This window comes from Plenodomus lingam, assembly GCF_022343315.1.
Source record: "Plenodomus lingam strain CAN1 chromosome Unknown scaffold_20, whole genome shotgun sequence".
In the NCBI taxonomy this organism is placed as follows: domain Eukaryota; kingdom Fungi; phylum Ascomycota; class Dothideomycetes; order Pleosporales; family Leptosphaeriaceae; genus Plenodomus; species Plenodomus lingam.
Genome location: NW_027093974.1, coordinates 3,111,356 through 3,135,673, shown reverse-complemented (window position 1 = coordinate 3,135,673; position 24,318 = coordinate 3,111,356). Strand labels below are relative to the sequence as shown.

Here is a 24,318-nt window from a genome sequence, read left to right as displayed (position 1 = left end):
CGTTCTCTTTTGTGGAGGCTTGTCTTTGACTGATACATCGCCGTGTGGACATGATGATAACGGAATCAACAATGCTTCACGACAATGGTGTGCCTTCTGATTATGTGCGAAATATTTGGTGATGTCTGTTGCACTCATTTGACTCAATCGTTGCGTGTTCGAAGGGTGGACTTTTTTCCATGTGATCAGTTCAGGAATTTGCCCAACCAACAGGCTTCATGAGACGTCAACCCTCGTTTTACTATGTCGTTTTACCATTGTATGTTGTTGCCTACATCATGAATTGAAATTCCAAACATGCTCAATGATGGCTTGGGAGCACACAGCTATACTATGCGACGGCAATATCAACGGGCAATGTAAGATAAGAGAACTTTATTAACTAGTACAGTAAATTGTAATAGGTAAATATCGTAGATGGCATGAGAAATCGTACTCTACTTCTCATGTGGACTCTGAATTCAACATCGCTCGTAAATGGCAAACTCATAGATGGCAAAAAAGATTCCCCCACATTCACCGAGTAGTTTGAAAAGTGCTCATCATACGATGGGCAGGCCACCATCATGCCATGAGCAAACCGCCTCAGAAAGAGATCTCATTCAAGCCCAATCTTTTTCCCCCTTGCCCTCATTCTCAACCTCGCTCTTATTGCAGCAGCACTGGCGTAGTTCGCGGCTAACTTGTACGCCATTTGCTCCACTCGCTCCAGGGACTGCTGGCTCATCAGTCGCCCAAGCATGCGTCTCGATACCGATGGAAGCATGGTGGACCGACGGCTGAACTTGAGCCTGGCTGATGCTCACCAAGCTGCGTCCAGTGTAGTCAGGCGAGTAAAGCGGTAAGACGTCAGTGCGGCGGGGTTGGCGAGCCAAGATGGAGGTGAAGAAAGAGATCAAGCGAGAGGTCAGGGTCAAGGTGTTGCATCTGGTAGGCACTACCTGCGTCGGGGTGACGGAGTTGTGGCGTACGGAGCCATTGGCCGTGGTACCATCCATAGTCTCAGTCTCGGAGTCACTCTTGGACCAAAACATGCTCTTGGCCTTGGACGATACACTCGAGCTCCAGGACCTTGCTGCGATGAAGGTTGATGGCGCACTGTTCAAGTTGTATAAGCTTGGGAACCATTTGCCCAGGCCAACGAGGAGCAGCATCTTCTTGTACAGATTATGCGCATCTGCACCGGTGCCGTAGACGAAGAAGATGACGTAGCCGGTAGCAACTTGAATCCATCTCTCAATACTGACTTGGCCGAGAGCAGGAATCATCATAATGGTGTTGAACTGAGGACCGTGTATGCTGTCCCAGTCGTAGGGGTCTTTGATGGCTCCGCATAGTGTGATGAGGAGCCAGAATGTATAGGGGGTGTAGGCGACGACGGTGATCATGCAGAGTATGAAGAGGCGAACGAAGCGCGATTTGGTGGTGTTGCGAGCGGATATGAGTCGCGAGAATTCACGACGATATCTATAGAGGCGGTAGATGAGGAGGACTAATCTTGGTCAGTGATGCAGCTGTGTGTTTTCGTATAAGGAATGACAGCCTACCTGCATAATATGTAGCGGCCAACATGGTTATGGGTCCCCACATGAAGCTGATAACGATGCTGGGCCAGCTGGTATCGTAGCCAGAGACGCAACCGACAATCCCAAAGATGAAGTAGCGAATAGGCTGAACGATATAGTACAGGAGGATCATTACCAATGGATAGCCCCAGCACCACACAACCTCCCAAATCTTCTCTTTCAACTTGCTATTTCTGCTCGATGACACGACAATGTTGCTTGTGTCCATTACCCTAGCTAGCTTCCGGATGATCATGGTTGTGGAGGCAGCAATACCGACGACGGTACCAACTTGGATCCGCACGCCAATGTCACACCAAATCTTGCCATCAAACCACTCAAGGATGTTGTCTCGAGGCCAGATGAGTGGATTAATGGCATTGTAGAAGTTGTTGAGAACGACCCAGGTCACGACCGAGCCAGCTGCAATGTTCCCCTGACTGAAGTGCCATATTAGCGAGGGAATGCATAATATCCATGCTGGGAAAGCGAATAAGGGGAGGAGGATGGCTTGTGGGTAGAGGGGAGCGATCGGAGTGCCCGTGACGTTGGTGGTGAAATTGTAATAGGACATGCCTGAAAAGTCGTACTCCGTTGACGCTGTGAGATCAGGGACGACCATAGCAGGCTAAGTATGGGCAAGAGAAGACGTCGGCCCTCTTCCGGAAGAGTCAGCTAGGCTGGTCTGGATGGGTCCCACGGATGTAGCCGTGGGTTGAAGATCTGTAATCTGGGCGTAAAATGGCTTTGTCTCTGGGCGTCTGGATGGTGGTGGTCCCAAAGCGGCAATGATAAATGAGAAGTCAACTCAGACTGGCAGATGTAGAAAGGATAGACCAAGAGAGTGGGCACAACCTCCTCGGTATCCTATCCTCAATAATACATTGATTTTCAATGGAGCCCTCATCTTCAAGAGGTCTCACATGCTTCTCTGGAGGTAATACCTCTCAATAGCAGCTCCTGACTGACATGCATGGAACAGTGCGGTGAAAGCAGGTCCAGCAACGCAAATGTGACCTAGCGCGCGCAGGAACCAGAGATTATCAGTGACAGTGTGAATCAAATTGGCCTATTGAAACCATCGCACTGGGTGAACGCTTTGGTGAATGTTTGCGGACGTCCAGCTGGTCGTGATGTCGATGAGACCTCGCCTTGCCCGATTGGGGTCTGAATAGAGGAAACCACGGGAGCAATAGGAAATAAGCAGCAACTTTCCTGAAAAGCAAGAGACAAGTTAGCAAACATTGACTTTGTGATCTCTTTAAAGTTGCAGTATTTGAAATCTTCCATCTGGAGTCCTGCGCCGCAAGTTTGGTAGTGGCTGCATCCTTTCCCTCCTGCAAAGGTCAAAGAAAAACATGGTAATCCAGGACAGCAATAGAGGTCAGATCTGACATTAGCACTGGATTCCAACATGCAATTCGGGGTGATTGGGGTGAAGTTGGGTTGAGAAGTTGGTAGGAAAGGATGGAGAGAGACACGAGCAAGTTCGGAGGGCGTGTGTGGGTGCGACGTCGTTGCAAGTCTCCCATGACGTAATCAAGATTAGCGTCATTCGGTCTCCCCCAGTGGCGGGCATACGACTCCACGCGTGTGCGTGTTGGAGAGTATTCGTCGTGGGCATGCTGCAGCCCACGCAGATGGATGACTTTGTCGTAGAACCACGACGCAAGATGCACATGGGCGCGGTTGCTACGGTCTAGGTTGCCATCATAGTTTGTTCAGCCCAACAGGCCACATACCTGTAGGGCACCTCCCACCATCTCCTCGATTCATCGCGGCCTCGCCTTCACCCACGAGGGCCACGCTTCGGGCTCTCCTCAGATGAATCCCCAATTGCAGCTCCGCCAGAGAATGCTGAAACGCGCAGCCACTTGTGCAGACGGTGCAGGCACATCTTCTCCGCCTCGATTGGCACGGCGTCGCAGCTCTCTCCTCTCCAATTACTCGGATACGCGCTTCTCTCATCAGTCGTCAATGGACGACCTGCCGCGAACGAGTGGAAAATATGAGATGCCCAAGTCCAAAGCAACAGATGAGCCAGCGGACTGGATCTCGATTCCTGTTGTGGCTGCCATCGTGCCAGCCCTAGTAGGGCTGACGTATGATAATGGAGCGGCCATTGCATCCGATCTCTTGATACTCGCCATGGCAGCCTGGTTCCTGCATTGGTGTGTGTCGGTTCCTTGGTGAGTGGCAACGTAGCAGTGTAGCAATCAAGTGACCGTTGCTCATATGGCAAAGGCATTGGTACCATGCGGCCCAAGAGCGACATTACGACTACGATGACATGAGCTCCACGCGTCTTGACGACAGCATCATAGAGGAAGACGAAGCGGCCAATGAAAGTGGCGAAGAGCGTCCACAGGCTTCTGAAGATGGAAAGAACAAGGGCTCACGCCCAGAAGACCTTGATGACGGCAGTACCACAGCCTTGGCTTGGAACGCAAAGGAAAACGCCCGTAAAGCATTGAGGCGAGAAGAGCTGAAAGCTCTGTTTGCATGCTTTCTGGGACCTCTACTGGGGGCGACTTTGCTACACACACTCAGGGGCTACCTTACGCGTACGGAGGGCATCGTGTCGGATTTCAACCTGGTCATCTTCATCCTCTTCTCCGAGTACCGGCCCTTCAAACAGCTCATCAAGCTCCGCGATGAGAAGATATGGCATCTACAGCGTATAGTCAAAACCGATCCCCAAGACCAGTTGACAGTTGAATATCTGGCACATCGAGTGGCTGAACTCGAATCTCGATTGGATGGACCACTCGCCACCAACATTGACATTACAGAGATCAGCGCCAAAGTCACACAGAGCACGCAACTCCAGCTCGACGGTCTTACACGGGCAGTACGGCGCTACGAGAAACGTCAAATGGCAGAGGCCATACAAACAGAAGCGCGCTTCCGCGAGCTGGATGTTCGTCTTCGCGATGCCTTGTCTCTGGCTGCTGCCGCTGCGAGGACTGGACAGCAGCCTGGTCTCATTGTCATGACTATTCGTTGGGTCATGGGAACCATAAAAGATGCCATGGGAACAATGTGCAGCATTGCATTATATCCTTTCACGGCTTTAGCGTCCTCGGTCGCATACATCGAGTCCATCTTCCTCGAGGACAAGCCGCAGTCGCGCAAGCGCACTAGTGTCAACGGGAAAGCATACTCGCCCATGTCATCGTCGCGCATACGTTCAAGGAGTAAACAGTAAACAGTAGCCTGATATCAATAGCCAATATACATAGTGCTATCACCCTTCGTCTCATTTCACTGCGTTGACAAGTCCATGTTCTGTGTAGCTTACCGCAACCCCATCTACAACTTGCACTGCGGAGACGATTCGTTCAAAATACCCACTCTTATGTATTCAATGGCGATAACCCATCAACATGGCCCATGGATTCAACGACCGCCAAACAGCACCGAAAACGGTATCCCGCTTCCCCTCTGCATTGCAAACACACATGCCATTCTTCCCGGAGATAACACAACTTCACCCCCAACATCTCCGCGAAACTACCCCGCTTCCCCACCACTTCGAACAGCCCAGAAGACCAACATAGTCCAGACTCTGGATATAGACTATCCATAGAACCTCACCTACACCCTCCACTTCGCTCCATCGCGACACTTGCCCAGTCCATCGTGCCATTTCCGCATCTCAGTCCTCCTTGTAACCTTCCCTTCTTACAACAGGGGAAATATCGATATTAGAGCTGAAATGCCGCTGCCATCCGATCTTACTATTTCAAGGACCAAGTTCGATAGCAGAGAGATTGATGAGGAGACCAAGAAGTTTAATGAGGGATTAATCAAGATTTGGAAGGATGGGCCGAGGTGGTATGAGGTCAGTTTGCTATTTTTTTTTTCTCTCTGTGAAGTCTGGGGTTTTGTACATTGAGAGATTTTGCGCAACATCTGTTCTTGATACTCTGCCTCTCTGGGTTTTGAGGTTACCTATGCTCGTATATCTACACGAACAAGATATTCCACACCCCTGATTCCCAGTGCTACGAAAATGTCCGTACACATGCCTGACAACTCTCGTCCCAGGTCAGCGCTTCAACCTACCGCACGCTCCGCTGGGAAGGCAAAACGCCTCTTCCCAAACTTAGTGAGTTTTGGATTTATTGTTCTGGGGTTGGTGACGGGATTGTGGGGGGAACAAAGGAATTTTGAAGGACATCACCTTATGAAACTTTGCTAACGGGCGTGTCGTAGTCAAGACCCTTATTTGAAATACATGGCAGATCATTACAACATCACCGTTGTTTCGATTGGATACCGTCTTGCTCCTGAAGATCCATGGCCAAAGGGTATAGAAGACTGCTACGACGCAGCAGAGTGGCTTGTCAAGAACAGCAAACAAGAATTTGGAGGAGAACTACTATTTACCGGCGGCGAGGTACGAAGACTTTACATGCATATCACCACTTATCCAGATTTGTTTTTTTGGCTTAATATCTAACCGTCATCCCCAGTCCGCGGGCGCCCACCTCGCTCTATTGACAGCCCTCCACCTCTTAACCACCACCCCAACCTTCTCCTTCCGCGCCCTCCTCCTCCACTTCGGCTGCTACGACCTCTCCGCCTTTCTACCCCACGCACATAACCACACCCTCTCCCTCGTAGTAGACCGCGACGTAATGACGTCCTATGTCAACGCGCTACTACCCTACACCACGGAGTCCGAGCGGCGTCACCCCTCCATAAGCCCCTTTTGGACCGATCTCAGACAATATTCAGGGAGGCTGCCGCCTGCACTGTTTACGTGTGGCAGCGAGGATCCGTTGCTAGATGACAGTGTGATGATGGGGGCGAAGTGGGGGATGTGGGGTGGGGCGACTGTGGTGAAGATTTATACGGGGGCGCCGCATGGATTCATTGGGTTTGCGAGGGGGACGATTCGGGCGGTCGGAGAGGCGTTAGATGATATGGAGGTGTTTATTGAAGAGAATATTGGTGGGTTATGAGGGTGCAATGAGGAATCAATTGGTGGGCCGTGGATGAAGGAAGCTGTCAGTGAAGAGTTTAGGAACAAGGACCTTGATATTATCTAGGAAACTGGCCAAGATATGAAGGAAACCGTTCAGGCTTTCCCTTGGGAGCATATGCCCCGTGCATAAGCAAGGATTGTTACTCCGGTGGGAGTCTGATAAATAGGGCTTGATGATTGGGATGCAATGAGTCTAGGCGTTGAATTTCAACAGGACAGAAGCGACTACAATATATGTAGTATCCTATGAAATGATGCCCGTTATACCACATGGCCTGTGCTATACATGCTCATGATAAAGTTCCATGTAAGATCTTCATCTTTGCATGCCCAACACACGCCTAATACAGTAGACAGTTAACGCTCGCTGATCATCCAATGCACGACATTGTGGTAACAGCAATTCCTGTTCGGATGAGTCTTTGAATTTTTCTCTAATCCTATAGACTTGTACCAACTATCTAGTCTCCAGTTTCAATGCCGTCGGAAAAAGTCCAATCACAAGCTATACTGTAATCCCCGCAAACACTAGGTAGCCCTCCACCCCTCATTCCTCGTTCGGCTAATTCCCACTACCGTAGAGCAGGAGGGAGTTCCGACCCCACGTGGATCACAAGGAAACAGGGAATGATGGCACTTTGTATTATGCTCGCGTGGAGAGATCTTGTCGGCGGTGCTGAGGAAGGGGGAATTCAGGGAGACATCGGTTGTGGGTTGGGCGGCTCAGGTACTAGTTTACTAACATGCATCTAAGGAGTTTCGGGGAGAGTGTACACTAACTTTACTAGAAGACGCCTTTACCTGATTGATGCTAGTCGCCTTAGCCGCATGCCACTGTCTGCACATGGCGCGTAAGGCGGAGCCGCTTGAGAGGTTGAGGTTTGTGCCGTATTATTTCAAGGCGAATCGTGGGGGGAAGGGGATGTCGCGGGTTGGGCTGAAGGAGTGGGTTTGGTAAGGAGGGGTGGGGGTTGATGTTAGTATTCTTAAGACGGATGGTTTGTTCTGGAGGTGTACCGGTAGGTCTTGTACACGACTGTATTTTTGCCATTGTTGGATCTTATCTTGAGATGAAATGCTAACAGTCGTACAAGAGAGATCAATCCTCCCCCCATTCCCAAACCAGCAAAGCGCGCACCATCCCCACCCCCACTCACACTATTTTAACCTCCCACCACCACCGACTCCGTAGCACGGTACCTACCAGCCAGCCAGACACCCGTAACCCAACCCAGCCCAGCCCACCGGAGCACCGGCACCCACCCGAGACACAGATTCCACGCTACTCTACTGGGAGCCAGATTCCGAGGGTGCGCGGGGATTTCGGTGCGGGTGTTGGGTGTGGTTTATGGAAGGGGGGTGGGGGAGTGGGTATGGACTGGGGGGTTTGGTGGTGGGTGTTTGAGACGATAGACGGGTATCTCGGTATTGTATTGTCTGGTGAAATGTACATTGTACTTGCATGATTCGAAAAAAAAAACAGGAAAAGCGAGAAAAGCGAGACTTGATAAATGGATTGTGTATTCGAATCATCCGATCCGAGACAACGGCGAGCATCTTCTTCCTTGTTCGTCATGGGAGAAGCAGTACAACGTCCCCTTGGCACGTCAAAGCACAGTCATCACCCTGACCAAGAAGAAGAAATGCAAGGGAAATCTCCACTCACTCGAGGATAAAATTCAAAATCCCGCTCAAACCCCAACTATGCGTAAGAAAAGACTCCACTAGGCTGGGGCCAGTTTAAGATTCAGGAATAGTAATGGTACGGGTGAGAAGACGTCAACGGTGAGAAGAAACATGGTCGTGTATTCATACCCGTATCCAGACCCACACCCAAATCCAAATCCATATACCCCATATACGCAGGTCATATATCATCTCAAACTCCACCAACCCATCCCCACCCCCTCCCTATACCCAAAAACCTAAAAAAAAAAAAAAAAAAATTGAATATCACATATACATACACATACCCACCCACCCAAAACGAGATATTGGCACAAAGAGTGAAAAAAAGAGCAAACAAGTAAAAGTCTAGAAAACGGTAGATGGATCAAAGGTATGTAGGTATGAAAATCGTGGTAAATAGGTAGGTAGGTAGGTAGGTAGGAAGCCAGACAGGCATACAAAACCCCACACAGTATCCCCGCGTGTATCCCGTCTCCCATCTCCATCGTCTATAATTCCCACCTCCCATCTCCCCTCCCCTCCCCTCCCCTCCAAATCCAAAAAACCCCCCAAGATAAAAAATAAAAAGAATCTCCCCAAAAAAGAAGGAAAACAAACAAAAACCCTTCCTACTTCTTCCTCCTCTTGGGACTCCGTCTACGCGTCTCATCCTCGACCTCCTCAACCGTCGGCGCTGGACTAGTCGTCGTACTGCTACCCGTCCCACTACCCGTGCCGTCCAGAGCAGGGGCCGTGAGCGAAGGCATGACCGCGTCATCGACGGGTGTGTGTGTGGGCGGCATGGCCGTGCCTCCAACGCCGACACAACCAGCACCAGCACCAGCACCAGCACCAGCACCGGCGCCAACGCCACCGACGCCATCCATGGCGGCAGAAAAGTCGAAGCCATCGCCGGCCGCGGCATCAAACGGGGTCCCAGGCTCGAAATTAAAGTCTGGAAGACCGCTGCTCACAGCATGTACGCCTGGGTTCCCCGGTCCCGGTGCAGATAAGCCCGGTGCGCCGACGCCAACCCCGCTGTCATCCTCGTCGTTGCCATTGGGATAAAAGTCCTCGCCCTGGACCAGGTTGTCAAAATCCAAATCATACACACCGGGCTCGCCCAAGCCCGCCGAGCCGCCACCCTGGCCAAAGTACGATCCCGACCCGCCATTGACACCCCCACCATTGACGTGCGCATGCGCGTCGCTGAGGCCCTCAATCTGCCCGCTAGGACTCAGAGGCAACACACGCTCCTGGATTCCGCGAATCCGACTGTTCTGCTCCTCGCTCAGCTTCTGCAGCATCTCCAGCTGGTGCTGCGTCGCCTGATACTGTGCGAGGTCGCTCAGCAGATTCGACATGTCGGGTGAAGGTGGCGTGGGCTGCGTGAGCGCGTTGTTTCCATTGGTCGTCGAGTGTGCTGCAATTTGGCTGAGCACGTCGGCGCGTTGCTGTGATGTGAGCGGGACGTGACCGTCGGCAGTCTGGTAGTTTGAGAGTGCGGCCGCATAGTCAAAATGTGGTTGATGTGGTGCTGCGTTTGGGTTCGCAGAGGCGGATGAGGAGTTGGGAGGGGGATGGCCTGCAGAGGCGTTCGCAGATCGTATGGCGGACATGATTTCAGAGTTTTCGAGGAGGGAGGGGGATTCGGATTTGATGGGCGCAGCAGACATGCTGTCGCGACCTTGCGAGGCCGTGGCCGATGGCTGCCGCGAGGGTTGCTGCTGCTGTTGCTGTGGTGATTTGAAGAGTGAGGATCGGCTGCCAGAGCGTGCGAGGGGGCTTGGCATGGGTCGTGTGGTTGGGCTCATGGTGGTTGCACGGCCTGATGCCATGGGGCTGAGGAGCTCTTGTGGTGGTGGTGCGGGGAGAATGGCAAGAGGGCGCTTGTTGCGCTGGAGCTGGGGTGATTTGTGCATTTCCTGCTGTGGGTAGTCGTCCACATCCACAACGTTACCGTGAGGCTGTTGTCGGGGGGCCGGAAACATGTCTGCAAGGTTCATGCCGTTGGCATTGCCTTCGAGGCTCCGATTGTAGAAGGTGGCCAGGAAGGTCAAGATGGCGTTGATGGAATTCTCATGTCGGTCGTGCAGTGCCTGGAAAGAGGTAGCGCGTGAATACAGCTCCTCGTTCTGCCGCTTAATCTGTGTCAGCACGTTCGAGATGAGCTTTTGCTGTTGCTGGAGCTCCCGGACTTCGACCCGCAGGCTGTTGTACTCTGACCGTGGAATCATAGCCATGTGCTCGTTATTCCGCACGGCCAGCTCCTCGACATAGCCTCCGCCACCCGCGTCTTGCACGTACTTGCGCTCTTCATCGCTGTCGTCTTTGCCGTTGTCGTCCCGTTTCCGCTTTGGGCCAGCCGGCGGGTTCTTGGGCTTCTGAATGAGCCAGAGTAGTTCCGGCCGACCACGCTTGAAGTACTTGTTGTAGTACTCACTCGGTGCCTTCGCCTTGGTCTCGCTGGCCTTCATCGAGTTGTCCGACAGGCCGACCTTTTTGTGGAAGCCGTACATATTCAGCTGGCGCACAAAGGAGGCGTAGTTGTTATGCTTGAACAGCTCCGGGATGAGCGTGCGCGCGAACTCGTCCTCGTCCAGCACGATGAACGAGTTGCCGTCGTCCGACCATCGGATGAGGTTTTCATTCTTGTTGTTGTCGAGAAAACTGTCGAGCGATTAGCCATCTCCCTCTCCTACACGGCCCATGGTGGCATGGAAAACCTACCTGCTCAACTTCTGCACAAACGGGGGAATCTGCTTCCGTTTTGCCTGTGCATCCTTCTTCGCAATGGCAGCCTTGGCCTCCAAATCCTCAATCGAATCGTCGGCCGCCTCCCACCCCTGCCCATCGCCATTGCCATAGCCGTCCCAGCCATTCCGCCTCGGGGCCGGCGCGAGCTGCTGATTCGGGTTCCTGCGCACCAATTGGCCGGCGTTCGCATCGGTGGCATCGTTGAGGCCGTCGAGCGAAACGACTCTGTTGTGTCCTCCGCCGCCCATGCTGGCGCCATATGTGTCGTAGAGTGAGGGGTCGCTGAACCCATTCATGTCGGCGTTGAGCCCGGCATCGTGCCACGTCATGTAACCGTCATTTTGCATGGGGATATCTTGCTGGAACGTCTGCGTGGCAGCCTGGGGTGATGCGCCGGGAGCGCGGCGCTTACGAGTCGTCATGTCGTAATTTGTGTGTATGTGTGCGTATGTGTGGTGTGTGTTCGATTAGGTGGAAAGTCGTGGATGGAGCGTCGTGAGGTGGAGAGCGTCGTGCAAGAGATCCGTTCGTACCTGCAACACAGCGTCTGCACACCAATTCGGTTGCAGCTTCAACAGCAAAAGAAGTAGAGCGGTCAGTCTTGTGCGGGTAATGGTGGTGGCAGTGGTCGTGGTGTTGCAGCCTACTCGCACCAATCTCAGCAAGCGCAAGCCAGCCAGCCAGCCAGTCAGTCAGTCAGTCAGTCAGTCAGTCAGTCAGTCCGTCGGTCAGTCAGTCTGTCCCTCTTGCTCGACTCGCCCTTCTGCCCTTTTGACTGGCTTTCCGCTCCTCAAGGCAAAGAAGGTGCAGACGACGGGCGAACAAGCTCGCGCCTAAGTATGCACGAACCTGGCCGCAAACTTGTTGTCTTCTTTTCCAAACTGTTTTGTTCTTCTTCTCTTGTCGCAAAAAAAAAAGAAAAAGGAAAAGGGCGCAAAATCAACGCGTTGGGGGGGCAAAAGAAGAGAGAGGAGCGATTGATTGCCTTTGCAAAGCAAACGACCGTTTTCTCCCCCACCTGCCTACACACACATACACGGGCACAAAGGGAGAAAAAGCCAGGCTCGGGCGCTTCAAGAAAAGCGTGCGCGCGACAGCAAATACGGGCAGCAGAGGTGGGTTTCAGAGCCTGTTTCTGGGTTCCTGGTTGTGGTAGATCAGGCGGTGGTGTGAGGTTTAGGCGGCGGCCGGTGACGTTGCGGAGCGAGTTGGCGGGCAGAGAGTAGAGGAGGGACCTGAGTCGGACCGGGAGGGTTGAGGGTTGGTGGTGAGTAAGGTTACCGTACCGTACGGGTAGGATGGCGCGAGCCAAAGCCAGTCCAAGCCCAGTCAAAGGCGAGTTGTTGTTACGACGTTTGACTGAACTTGGAAATCTGTATCAGGCTGGGCGATCGGTGATGGCCAATTGTCTGAGCTGGCCAGGGTTTTTCGGGCATGGGGACATGGGATTGTGATGGTGGTGGTCTCGCAAAAAAAGGCAAAAGGCGTGCTGGGGGGACATGCGGATTTCAAATTTCACGGTCCATGGCGATCGAAATGCATCATCATCCTCCTCCTCCTCCTGCGCCCGTGAGAATCTATCATCTTCCCATCTTCACCTTGTCCCTCCACTGTTTCCCCGAGGTTCGCGTAAGAGGTTACACGCTGACATGTCAACGACGTCGCGTCTGACTCGCTCCCGGCCAGACTTGTCCGCTCACACTGCGGATCCACATCACCTTCTGCTACGTAAATCGCAGACTGGACATGCAATTTGCTCCAAAACCCGATCTCAAGATCGGAAAAAAGACCATCATCGACAACATGCGGTTTGCATCGTGATCCCCTCGCCCTTCTTATCCATTCAGAGCGCTCTCCCTCTAGAAGCTTCCACATCACTCAATGCCTCCTGTCCGATGGCCTCCTCATGCATAAAATGGCTCATGGACGATGGTACCACATGCTGTGTACTAGATTCGAGGCTATGACGATAAGCAAAGTATACACAGTACACGGCAAAGCAAAGTGGACAGGGTGGTGCCATGATGCCAGACTCCGAACCCATCCATCCCAGTCTACTCCGGCAAATGGTAAACACATGTGAAGATTGGATGCCAACAAACGTCGACGACTGGCTGGCTACCGGTACATGAATACACCACGAGCAGCACACGGTACACAGGACGTGGCCAAGTCGAAGTGTGAAGACGCTTGGCAAGACTTCGACTTCGACTATAGCTGCAACACTATCCATAGTATTAGGGCCGACTCCCTTGGCCGGCCTTCTCTCCTCCTCCCACACCACCACGCACTTGATTATTCTCACACACCCTCCCCATCCCCGTACCGAAAGCACCAGGCCCCTGGCGTACGTACACAACACCAAACAGAAGGAGCAAGTGGAAGTAAAAGTAGACTAAAACAGGATGCAAAATACAACGTCCCCAGGAGAAAAGAAAGAGAAAGAAAAACGGCAATCCAACTCGACTTCGCTCCATCTTCGAGGCAGAAACAAAACATTCACCCGCCTGTCAAACAGCATCATTCTGGCCAAGCATGCCAACGTGGGACGAGTTGAAACAACATGTCGGTCTGTAAATATGTCCATGAAATGCTTTTTCTTCTTGCTTCAGAGCATGCGCGCAGGTAACGACCAACACCAACCCCAACAACAGCAACGAAACCAAACAAATTTCAAGACTTTATGCGAGGAGAGTTAAAAGTAAGCGGGAGCGTGGGCCCCCTTTCTGGATGTAATTCTGTGGCTTCTCTACCGTTCGTAGCATCATTCTTCGTATGCATCGTAAACTTCAATCCAGAGAATATTCGGTATGGGGGCCAAACTAAGAGTTCAAGGCCGTAATCGTCGTTCATCTTGCGTTCAGGGGGGCTGGGCACATTGCACGTTGTCGTGAGGGCGGAGAGCATTGGATGCGTGACAACGGATTCGTTTTCGTTTGGGGTGCAATCTATTGGCCTACGAGGATCTCGACGTTGGATTGGGACGATAGTTCGTCACTGCCGCGGTTCTGGTGTCCGTTCTGTCGTTGGCGGCCGAAGCCTTGCCCTCTTTCTGGAAGGGGTCCACGAGGCTGTCTCGATGGGCGATCGTCGTAGTTGTTACCAAACGCGCGATGACCACCAATGGGGCCGGGTGCATCCCAGGATGTCATCTGGCGAAGCGATCGTGGGCTGTGGTTCTGGCTCTGGCCAAAGCTATTGCTGAGCTGCATGCGGCTCATTTCTCGCTCAAGGAGACTTTCGTCGCGTTGCGACATGGAACCAGCCGTTGGTGTGCTGGTTGGGTTGGTGGACGGTCCGCTGTAGCCCAGTCCGTCCAGCGTCTGCTGCAATCCACCCGGTCGGCCAACGGGGTGACTTGCAGTCGAAGGGGCTGGCGATGGGGTGTAGGAGCGGAGGTCCGCATAAGACTTGGCACCACGAAGGTTGGGTACCGCATTGAGACCGCCAGGAGAGTCGGGGAACCCAAGCAGGCCGGACGGTTGTCTGTTGAATCCGCCATAGAAGCCGCCCTCTGCACGCACATCGCTAAAGTCTGTTGTCGCAGCGCGGTTCAGATTGCGGCGAGGCTGCTCCATGTGGTTCGAGGGCATTTGGGGCATTGGTGGACTGAGTCCCTGATTGTCATTGACCTTGAAGATGTGCACTTGACGCGATTCGCCAGTGCCTTTGGAAACGTGGGCTAGGCCCAGTTGATGAGCCAGAGTGTGTATCATGCGGCGCTGAAGCGGCGCTAGTGTAGAAGGAAAAGTCATATTGTCGCGCTCAGGGGTTTCCTTGAAGAGCAGCAATTGCGAGTAAAACTGAAGGACCTGAGGATCATTAAGGTCAACGTCTGGTACACTGTTAGTAGGCAGCCTGTAATGGTATACCGCTCCAACGTACCGACAGCTTTACTGCCGCCTCGCATAGCCGAGACTGGAGACGGCGATGTGGCAGGGATGTGCGAGGCGAGAGAACCAAACGAGGGCTGGGACTGGAGTCCTCCGCCTAGGGGTCGATGTTGCTCCTCGAGCTGGCCTCTGCGCTCACGCTTTTCTCGCTCGATGCGCTCGCGTTCAGCCAGTGGCAGCATCTTCTTGTATTCGACGCGCAGTTTCCTCCCATTCAGCTCGAAGTGGTTCATCGACTCGATGACAGCAGCCGTCTCGTCAGCCGTAGTGAAGTTGGCAAACGCAAGGCCCCTGAAGACGCCGTTGTCAAAGTGGTAGTTGAAGGCGTAGGGTAGCGGCAGGCGGAGGTCTGTCATGAGCTGCACCAGCTGCTCCTTCTTGACGGCAAAGGGGATGTTTTTGATGACGATGGCGGTAGGGATGAGCTCCTCGTCGACCTCGTGGCCGTAGCTGGGGTTCTGCATGGCACCAAGGTTGTTGTGACCGTTGTTATTATTGTTGCTCAAACCGGGGAGAGCAAAACTGGGCAGGCCTTGCTGCGGCTGGTCCATCCATGCCTATACGACATCATCTCTGTCAGCCGTCTGATGTGTGATTTGGACAGGAGGGGGGGGGGGAGGCATGTGCGTGTTGGCATGTGCGTGTTTGTGTGTTTGTGTGTGTAATGTGTATCAATGTGGGCCAGTGTTTCTTACCGACGGGAGTGCGCTGCGTCCTCCTCCGCGCTGCTGTTGCGACTTGATGCGGGCAGCGGCGGCACCTCCGAGCGAGCCCAGGCCGTTTTGCGAAAAGGCACTGGTGTTCCAGACAGGCTGACCGCTCATGTCGTAGCCATAGCCCGCACCAGCACCGGCATGCATGGTCTGGTTGAGGCGCTCAAAGGTGCGCGGCTCCTGCTGGTCGTCGTAGGGACGGATGTACATGTTGGCCGGCTGACCATAGGCCGTATCGAACTGGCGCGAGGGCATACGGTGCAGCGAACCCCCCGTCTGCTGTTGCTGCGGTTGTTGTTGCTGCTGTTGCTGTTGCTGCTGTTGCTGTTGCTGTTGCTGTTGCTGTTGCTGTTGTTGCTGCTGAGGATTGCGGTGGGAGCCGGGCGACCGCGACGTCGACTGGTCGTAGCCTTGATACATGGCGACAGGAGGTGGGTGAGGTCTGCTGGCTGGGAGGGCACAGCGGGCGATGACTGAGGAAAAAGCACTTGAGGTGTCGGAGGGGGGAGCGGCGCCAAGCGTTAGCCTACAGCGGAAGTACCCAAGCTCGCGCCGTTAAATTGCAGGCACAAGCGCAGCGAACATGAGCCGAGAGGAGACAGACGCACAGCCACTGTCAATACACTAGAGGTCCGGGTTACGGCGATAGAGGCCGCGGCGTCCAGGAGGCGACAAGAGAGAGCGAGAGAGAGATAGAGGAGAGAAAAAGAAGGGCAAAAAAAAAGGGGGTAGATGATGGACAGATGGGCAGATGGGCAGCGAGAAGAAGCACTGAGCAGGCGTGGATGGCCGTGCCAGGAGGGTCCGAGTTTGGCTGGCGTATGTGCTAGGTACAATTATGTTTTGCACTAGGGCTCTGCGGGTCCAGCGTCCAGCGCTCGTTTACTCCTATCGCCTGGGTGCTGGGTAAGGGTATACGGTCGGGATACCTGGCGGGTACCTGGTCTGGCTGATGAGCACGCGTGCGCCGACTTGACTAGGTGGGCGTGAACTGATGATGTTCAGATGGGGAGGGGAGAAGGGTGATGGTGGATCATTGAGTGGATGGATGGGTGGGTGGATATGGATGGATGATGGATGATGGATGATGGATGATGGAGGGATGAAAGGATGGATGTGTCTGCATGTACAAGAGGTGTGTGACCACCACCTATGTAGGCATGCATCTAGGTACTTTACTCACAGTGACAGTACAGTGTATGTATGTACCTACTCTGGTTCTGGTACTTGTTGGTGCCCTAATCTGTGTACGGGAACTATGGAACGGCACCAGTACCTACTTGTCCAGGTACGTAGTCAGGGTCGGGACTCGGGGAACTCGAAGACCCAGGGGGCGGCGAACAAAAGTAGGTACAATACGTAACCTAACTGTGTTCCAGTAGCGTTGTCTTCTTGCCAGTGTAGTAGTGTCAATGTCAATCAATCAAGCACTCAAGCACTCAAGCAATCAATAGGAAAAAGTGACAGGCGGACGGACGGACAGACTACCTAGGGTACAATACTGAACGGAAGCCTGGTACTGGTACTGGCACTGGCACTGGCACTGACACTGACACTACTGGCACTTGGCTTCACTTGACTGGCACTAGGGTCCCTATGTACACAGTACCCTAACCCTACCTTACTGGTCACAGAGACATCGGGGGGGGGGGGGAGGGCACACTGGCTGTCTGTGTCTCTGTCTTTCTTGTCTGTGTGTCTCGGTCAAGGGCGGGGAGACGGGCTGCAAGCAAGCTAAAGAACAGACGGTGGACCGCAGGGGCGACGGCAGCCACACGGCAACAAGTCAGAAGTCAGACACAGTGCACACAAGCCTACAAAGTGGAAAAGGCCCCTGTGCCGCCCTGAGACTGGACCGGAGCGACCAGCTCTCAGCGCAGAAGAGGGCCCAGAGGGAGAGAGGGGGGGGGGGGGGGGAGGGGACCACACGCGGAAGCGGGCGAGTCAAGGATGAGATGAATGATGAGATATAGGAGCCTTTTGTCTTTTTGGCTTCCTCTGCTTGGGGCTTGGGTACGGTAGGTGTTTGGTGGTCGCAGTCGAGATCCTGGTCTGCTTTTCCAATAAAACTTGGGATTCATCATGAGAGAAAGACTTTTGCAGTCGGCGTCACTGCCACTCTGTTCTTTTGTTGTCTTGGATGTAGAATAGTAGATGACCTGGATTACCTAGATTGTAGCCCTGCCAGTCCCCAGTCCTTCAAGGCATATACCGTACCCTCTCGCCCACCGATGGATGAACCATATCTCCAGCACAAGTACAATATTGTACGATTCTGATCCACCCACCCACCCCCTTCCTCCTCCACTCCTCCTCCACTCCACTCCACTCCTGGCACTTCCCCCAACACGACAACACGGCAGACGCAACCACCACGACCAACCCGGCTCCCGGTCGCTATAGGAGCATACCCCCTCCCCCCTCGTCTATAGAACAGCACACGTACCCGCCGCATTGGCTCGCGGAAGCCTTCGCAAAGCCTTCGAACGAAGAAGCAAGGGGGGAGGGGGCAAAAGAAGGCCCGACTCTCTCAGGCGCACCACCACATGTTGTGGACGGGCCGGAGCGCAGCGCAGCAACTCAGCGCAAACGCTACCATGTAGCTCTCCCATGTAATTACCGTCCACGGCCAATCGCACCGCCTTGACTTGATTTTTTTCTCTCTCTTGGTGATGAGAGCGTCACGGCTGGCTGGCTGCTAGGTGGTGCATCTTCGGTCGACTTTTTTTGTCACTTTTGTTGTACAGCATACGGGGGCGGGCAGCATGTGCGTACCGTGTCGTGTATGTGTGTGCCGTGTAGAGACGAGTACATACGACTATGTACGACTAGGTAGGTACAAGTAACAGTACTCTGTCTTGTGCACGACTGTGGTGAGGCGAAGGGGGGGGGGGGGAGGGGGGAGAAGGTGTCAGCACGAGACATGTCCTGGTGTTCAGACTGGCCTGCAGGTGCCATCAGCTGCCCAACCAACATCGCCACCACCACCACCACCTCATCATCCTCCTCTTCCTGCCAGACTAACCACACTCTTCTGTGCTGCTGCAAGGCAAGGCAAGGCAAGGCAAACGCAACTGCTATTGTACATGGATTGGAACCAGCCTCCTTCTCATTCTATCAAAAAAAAAAACTGTTTGATCGCATCTATCCCACGCGGGTGGCTGCACGTCCGATCGAATCCACACGTCTCTCAACAGCTGCACGAGCGGCCAGAAGAAGACACGGAGGAACCACGACATGGTTGCACAACCTACTCGCAATTCAAGGCCACATTTCATTCGGCATTTAGCCTTGCCCGGCCTGTCATCACAGCCGCTGCCAGGAATCGCCATGGCTTCCCGCTCGTCTGCCCTTTCCGGTTGGCTGACCGTCGCCGTCAGTCGTTGTAGCATCGCTTAGCCGCATTGCATGGGCCGTCATGTGACTCGGCCTATCGTCCATGACCTGTCTTGTATAGGTGGTCTACTCTACTGTAGGTAGGTAGAGTACTAGATGGGTGAGCGTAAGCTGCCTGTGCGTCTCGTACAGTAGTAGTACACCCCATAGGTGGTACAACAATGCAGTCTACTCTATGCATGCGGCCGTGAGCAGTCATGAAGTAGTCGTGATTTGCTCATCGTGCATGGGTCGTGTGCATGCATGGGTCGTCGTGGATGCATCATCTGCGATATAGGTACCTACTCTTACTCAGTCTTCAAATTGGAGTACTGGTGACCACTCAGTCTCCCCAACGCGACGGAATTCAGCACCTGCTGCGAACTGCCCGGCTGCCTCCCACGTCTGCATCGTGGCTTGATCATAAGGGCCATTGATGTCGTCCTCTGCCGCCGCGAGCCAACGAAACTCCCACATGACTGGTTCTGGGTTCGGGTTCTTCCAATCCTCGCCCGTCTCCCGCTTGTATTGGCGCATGATGGCTTCGCGCGTCAATTCGTAGATATCCTCATTTCCGCGATTGGACAGCCGGCTGGCGCATTCGGTGATGGTTTCGATGGCTGCTTTGGCCTTGGCCGCGGCTGCCTCCTTGGCTGGGTCCGTATCAACTCTCATTTCCTGAGCCTTCTTCTTGCCCCAGCTTTGGACTGGCTTCTTTGGTGCCGCTTTGCCATAACGTACAAGCGCTTCCAAGGCTGTCTCACCAACATCAAGGTATGTGATGAGCTGTGACATGACGTCGCTGGTGACGATGGCGTCTTCTGCTCGTTCACGTGCTCTGCGTTCCTCTTCCCTCATGTCTTGGGCTTCCTTTGCCTTCCTCATGTCTTTCTTCGATATGCCTTCGAGCCATGAATCCTGGGCAGCATCTGGGTCATACGCCTTGCGCACAAAGTTGCCGGCCTCGTCAAATCGGCCTTCTTCTTGCTCGGCACTCATGTTGAAAGCGTCTAGTTTCGGTGCGTGGCGTTTCTTGCTGCCAGCTCCAAGCTCCTCATCCATGTCTGAGTCTGCTCGATCGCGCTCTTGGTCGTCTCCACTGTCGCTGCTGCTTTCCACATCGTCGGTGGCATCCTTTGGGCCCTTTGTAAAGTCTACTGCCACGTGGCCTCCTGCTTTGCTATCCGCCTCTTGCCCCTCAATTTCATCAGCGTCGAGGAATCGTAGCTGTTTCTTCTTCGTCTGGTCTCTCCGAGACTCTTCGTCCTGCTCATCGTCTTTGTCATCCGCCGCAAACATGTCGTCGTCGTCGTCGTCGTCTTCATTGTCATCCTTGCCCTTTGCTTGATCAGCCTTGTCTTTCTTGACTCGTGCCTCTGCGCGTGCATCGAAGTTCTCCGTGGAACTATCCGAATCGTAGCCATCAATGTTGACGGCGTTTCGTTTGATGCCAGCACCCTTTCCAATCACGTCGGCTTCGAGTGCAGGGTCCTCTTCGTCCTCGGCATCGGGAGCGAGCGTCGAGGGGTTGCGTGGGTCAAATCGTGGTTTCTTGGTGGACGGAGTCTCCCCGCCCAGATGGTGGGTTCGCGTGAACTGCTCGCCAGCGCGCTTTGGCCGCGCAGGATTGTATGTGCCACTAGAGCTTGCCATTGCTGGTCAGGTTCGTCGCGTTAAAGTGGCGCGACTGTGAATGAGTGTTGTGCGGATGGGTGAGCTGTGGGCGCCGGTGACGTCTGCTTACCTAGAATTTATTAAACGGGGAGCTTGGGCCCGCTGCGGTAACTTACCAATACCGCGCTCCACAGCAGCCAAGTCGATACGCGACTGGTCCAACGGGGTCGCCGCAACCTATTCTCGCTACTGTTACACCTGAGTAGTAACCTAGCATCATCTTCTACTACTCTAAGCAAACGTCGTCATCCGCGCAAGGTAATACCTAAGAATCAATCATTCCATAACCACCCTTCACCTGCTCACCATTCTCCCACCCCCTTGTGACTCCCCTTTGTCTCTTTGCCTCGTCCACGTCTTCCTGGGCAACAAGGGACGCTGCAATCATTAAACATGGTAAGAGCGACCCCCACCACTTTCCACATCCATGCCCATTCACCACTCACCACTCACCACTCACCACTCACCACTCACCACTCACCACAACCACCCAGTTCAACCCCAACTTCTACGAACAAGACGACCCCATGGCCATGTACCAGCAACTCAGGCGTGGGGGCGCACCCAGACGCTTCGATGAATACTTCCGCTGCTATCCCATCGCCATGCTACCCGGCCCAGAGCGTGAAGAGGCAAACCATGGCGGCAAAGTGTTCCTTCCTCCCAGCGCTCTCGACAAACTCACACGGATGCACATCACATACCCGATGCTGTTCGAGCTCATAAATGGCAAGCAAGATGGCAGGAAGACACATGCAGGTGTGCTGGAGTTTATCGCTGAGGAGGGCAAGATCTACCTGCCGTACTGGGTATGTTACATTCGCTGCTTGTTCAAGTCCCGTGCTCATCCATGTATCCATAGCTCATGCAGACTCTTCTTCTCGAGCCTGGAGATCTCCTGCAGGTCAAGTCAACGGACCTGCCACTAGGCACCTTCATCAAGCTACAGCCACAAGATCCCTCTTTCCTCGACATCTCAGACCCCAAGGCGGTTCTCGAGAATGCCTTCCGCAACTTCTCCTGCCTCACCACCGGCGACATCTTCACATTCTCATATAATGACAATGTCTACAGTATAGCAGTCCTAGAGACACGGCCCGACCATCCCAGCAAAGCCATCTGCACACTTGAAACAGACTTGTCGGTCGATTTCGCACCGCCAGTAGGATATCAAGAACCACAGAAGACCAGCGGGACAAGTACACCGCGGAGTGGCAAGGGCGTCATGGCAGGAAAAGGCGGCACACTACACTCACATGGAACCATGGCTGAGGCTATCAACTATGCTGCGATAGCACCCTCATCAACCACGGCCGCTGCTGGGGCCAAGGCTGCATCATCACACTTCCTCACCACAGGACACAAGCTCAGCAAAAAGGGCAGCAAGACACCTACTCCACAAGCCTCGACACCTGTTGCAGGACATTCTACAAATCCTCCACCAACAATTCGGCGCACCAATGGTCCGCAGCCGCTCAGATTGCCAGAGGGTAAGCTGTTCTTTGGATACGAGATCAAGCCTGTCAAGGGCAAAGAAGAGGACAGCGAGCAAAAGGAGTCGAAACATTTTGAGGGCGCTGGTCAGACACTGCGCAAGAAGAAGGGCGATAAATAGATCCAGGGCAATGGGCAGAAGAGGATTGAAACTCTTTTCCGAGCATAGGCTGGCGCTGAGGAAAGAGATGCATGGGAGAACACGGCGTTATGGCGTTGACAACAGATACCTACTAACTATTGCCATGAATGGGAAATCATGATCACTAGCACAGCACAACCGAACCGGGTCATTCCCTTTGGCAGCGAATATTGATTGCATGCAACCTTGTGAAATGATCATCTCTTCCAATGTGTATTCCAGCTAACCTATGAGGCAGAGACGATGTCTGCATGAAGCATCATTCGCATAACCATGCATAACCGTAGTCATCCAACTAGCCCTTCGACGAAAGCAAGACAGTTGAAAATGGCTGTCCTGCCGTCTCCTCAAATCCCATATCCGAATCCCAATACAAGGTTTGCGCACCTGAGGAATCACACATCTAGACTTCTTGCCCATCCTCATTCTCATCATCAAGAACTTCCTCCTTGACCTTGAAACCCCCGCCCTCAGCACCCTCATCCCCACGCCCCAAATCCTGCTGAACACTCTTCTTACCCCCAGCCTTCGGCTTCCCAGCAACTTTCACCTGACCCCTCGCTTTCTTCGTCGGCGTACCCTGCTCTGCCTCTAGGCCGTCTGCCGGACCAGCACCAGCACCAACACCAGCAACCCGCTTCTTGGGCGTCGCAGTCGGCGTGCCGCTACTTCCACTGGCATTTGCAGTTCGCTTGGTTGCTCCGCCTTCGGGTAGCTCCCAGCCTAGCTCTTCGTAGAGTGTGCGTTGCTGGACGCGTAGCTTGGATACGCGGTTGCGGATGCTGCCGGTGGATAGGTCGTCTGGGGTTGTTAGTGGTGTGTTATGCTATGCTCTGCTGGGCTGGACTGCCAGAGGGGAAGGAGAGGAGTCAAGACAAGACATCAAACTCACCACCGAAAGCCCGGGAGAGCTGTTCGTACTCTTCCGGTTTGACCCAGCGGCCTTGGGTGAGCAGGAGCAGTTTGAGGTCGTTGAGGCCCTCCCACGTGAATTTTTGGGACTGTTGGTTTGGTGCCGTTAGCACTTGTTTGGAGTTTCGAGTTGTTCATGGATGGAGACAGAGACGAACATCTCAGTCAACGCTTCAGAAAAAGACAGGCACAGACAACAAAAGGGAGACATACCGCATTACCATCCACAGACCCATCAACACCAATACCCCCATTGCCGTTTGCGATCCCATTACCATTCACACCCAGCGTTCCAGCTTTCTTAGGCCCCATTATCGCAGGCCTGTTTGTGATGGGAGTGTTGGACCGGAGTGTTGTGAAGTGGGTGGAGAGTTGAGTGTGATTGAGCGAGCTGCAGCTTTTTTGATCGGTTGAATAGCTAGAGAAAGAGAGAGAGATAGCGAGGTAGCAAGAGAGAGAGAGAGAGAGAGAGAGAGAGAGAGAGAGAGAAAAGAGAAAAGCAGATCTCGTAGTTTGTCACGGAGCTCGAGAGCAGATGAGTGAGTGTGAGAGTGAGAAGTTGGGGTGAGTGGGCAGCGTGAGAAGGTCTTTTGGGGCGGTATGGTGAAGTTAACATTAACTTTCACGTTCACGTTAACATTAACACTGAGGTTTGTAGACAAATGTCATGTGCGTAATTTACCCCCTGACAAGCGCCTAGACACTGTGGTTTCTATCATCCTGCTCTTGAAGGATAAAGTCAGCATGTCTGACGCGGAGATGGAGAGTGCTGCATTGCACTGGGTGTTTGTAATCCCGAGTCTGAGGATTCTTTTTAGGTGGGGTTTGGTGGCGGTGATGGTGGAGTGGTGTGGCGCGTTGTTTGAACAGCCGGCGGTCTGGCAAGGTAGGAGATTTAAATGACTTAAATATGTAAACACTTGTAAATTCATGCTGCATCAACGAGAGAGAGAGAGAAATCTGCTATAGTGTCTTGTAGTAGTACAACTAGCTGGAATCCTCTTGCCCTACCATCTTCCTTTATCCCAGATTCATCGACCTACACCCCTCTTACCCCCTCCAACAAACTCTACACCCCTTCACTCACTACACTAAAACCCGCACCCCTTTAACCCCCCACTTCCACCTTCTC

The 24,318-nt window shown here is 53.4% G+C and overlaps 10 protein-coding genes across 10 annotated transcripts; 4 read left to right on the top strand and 6 right to left on the bottom strand.

Moving 5' to 3' along the window:
• Nucleotides 1–602: 602 nt before the first annotated feature.
• On the bottom strand, nucleotides 603–2,187 carry IAQ61_012069 (uncharacterized protein; the record flags this gene model as incomplete). Its single annotated transcript, XM_003844625.2, has 2 exons — nucleotides 603–1,492; nucleotides 1,548–2,187. 2 exons carry the CDS (start codon nucleotides 2,185–2,187, stop codon nucleotides 603–605), a joined length of 1,530 nt encoding a protein of 509 aa, XP_003844673.2.
• A 1,355-nt stretch (nucleotides 2,188–3,542) lies between these two features.
• On the top strand, nucleotides 3,543–4,773 carry IAQ61_012068 (uncharacterized protein; the record flags this gene model as incomplete). The annotated part of the gene is made up of 2 exons (XM_066099470.1): nucleotides 3,543–3,754; nucleotides 3,810–4,773. 2 exons carry the CDS (start codon nucleotides 3,543–3,545, stop codon nucleotides 4,771–4,773), a joined length of 1,176 nt encoding a protein of 391 aa, XP_065950989.1.
• Nucleotides 4,774–5,283: 510 nt separating this feature from the next.
• Nucleotides 5,284–6,535, top strand: IAQ61_012067 (uncharacterized protein; the record flags this gene model as incomplete). The annotated part of the gene is made up of 4 exons (XM_003844623.2): nucleotides 5,284–5,409; nucleotides 5,616–5,676; nucleotides 5,813–5,967; nucleotides 6,044–6,535. The coding sequence occupies 4 exons, from the start codon at nucleotides 5,284–5,286 to the stop codon at nucleotides 6,533–6,535; spliced, it is 834 nt and encodes a 277-aa protein (XP_003844671.2).
• Nucleotides 6,536–8,728: 2,193 nt separating this feature from the next.
• On the bottom strand, nucleotides 8,729–11,405 carry IAQ61_012066 (uncharacterized protein; the record flags this gene model as incomplete). Its single annotated transcript, XM_003844622.2, has 2 exons — nucleotides 8,729–10,896; nucleotides 10,957–11,405. The coding sequence occupies 2 exons, from the start codon at nucleotides 11,403–11,405 to the stop codon at nucleotides 8,856–8,858; spliced, it is 2,490 nt and encodes an 829-aa protein (XP_003844670.1). The 3' UTR covers nucleotides 8,729–8,855.
• A 1,114-nt stretch (nucleotides 11,406–12,519) lies between these two features.
• On the top strand, nucleotides 12,520–12,804 carry IAQ61_012065 (uncharacterized protein; the record flags this gene model as incomplete). The annotated part of the gene is made up of 2 exons (XM_066099469.1): nucleotides 12,520–12,612; nucleotides 12,670–12,804. The coding sequence occupies 2 exons, from the start codon at nucleotides 12,520–12,522 to the stop codon at nucleotides 12,802–12,804; spliced, it is 228 nt and encodes a 75-aa protein (XP_065950988.1).
• Nucleotides 12,805–12,826: 22 nt separating this feature from the next.
• IAQ61_012064 (uncharacterized protein) lies at nucleotides 12,827–13,216 on the bottom strand (the record flags this gene model as incomplete). The annotated part of the gene is made up of 1 exon (XM_066099468.1): nucleotides 12,827–13,216. One exon carries the CDS (start codon nucleotides 13,214–13,216, stop codon nucleotides 12,827–12,829), a length of 390 nt encoding a protein of 129 aa, XP_065950987.1.
• A 715-nt stretch (nucleotides 13,217–13,931) lies between these two features.
• On the bottom strand, nucleotides 13,932–17,175 carry IAQ61_012063 (uncharacterized protein; the record flags this gene model as incomplete). Its single annotated transcript, XM_066099467.1, has 4 exons — nucleotides 16,773–17,175; nucleotides 15,572–16,534; nucleotides 14,869–15,433; nucleotides 13,932–14,818 (listed from the first exon to the last, which is right to left on the bottom strand). Exons 2-4 carry the CDS (start codon nucleotides 16,007–16,009, stop codon nucleotides 13,932–13,934), a joined length of 1,890 nt encoding a protein of 629 aa, XP_065950986.1. The 5' UTR covers nucleotides 16,010–16,534; nucleotides 16,773–17,175.
• Nucleotides 17,176–19,276: 2,101 nt separating this feature from the next.
• Nucleotides 19,277–20,617, bottom strand: IAQ61_012062 (uncharacterized protein; the record flags this gene model as incomplete). Its single annotated transcript, XM_003844618.2, has 1 exon — nucleotides 19,277–20,617. The coding sequence occupies one exon, from the start codon at nucleotides 20,615–20,617 to the stop codon at nucleotides 19,277–19,279; it is 1,341 nt and encodes a 446-aa protein (XP_003844666.2).
• A 414-nt stretch (nucleotides 20,618–21,031) lies between these two features.
• On the top strand, nucleotides 21,032–22,253 carry IAQ61_012061 (uncharacterized protein; the record flags this gene model as incomplete). The annotated part of the gene is made up of 3 exons (XM_003844617.2): nucleotides 21,032–21,034; nucleotides 21,133–21,447; nucleotides 21,501–22,253. 3 exons carry the CDS (start codon nucleotides 21,032–21,034, stop codon nucleotides 22,251–22,253), a joined length of 1,071 nt encoding a protein of 356 aa, XP_003844665.2.
• Nucleotides 22,254–22,677: 424 nt separating this feature from the next.
• On the bottom strand, nucleotides 22,678–23,498 carry IAQ61_012060 (uncharacterized protein; the record flags this gene model as incomplete). The annotated part of the gene is made up of 2 exons (XM_066099466.1): nucleotides 22,678–23,075; nucleotides 23,408–23,498. The coding sequence occupies 2 exons, from the start codon at nucleotides 23,496–23,498 to the stop codon at nucleotides 22,678–22,680; spliced, it is 489 nt and encodes a 162-aa protein (XP_065950985.1).
• Between the last annotated feature and the right edge of the window lie 820 nt (nucleotides 23,499–24,318).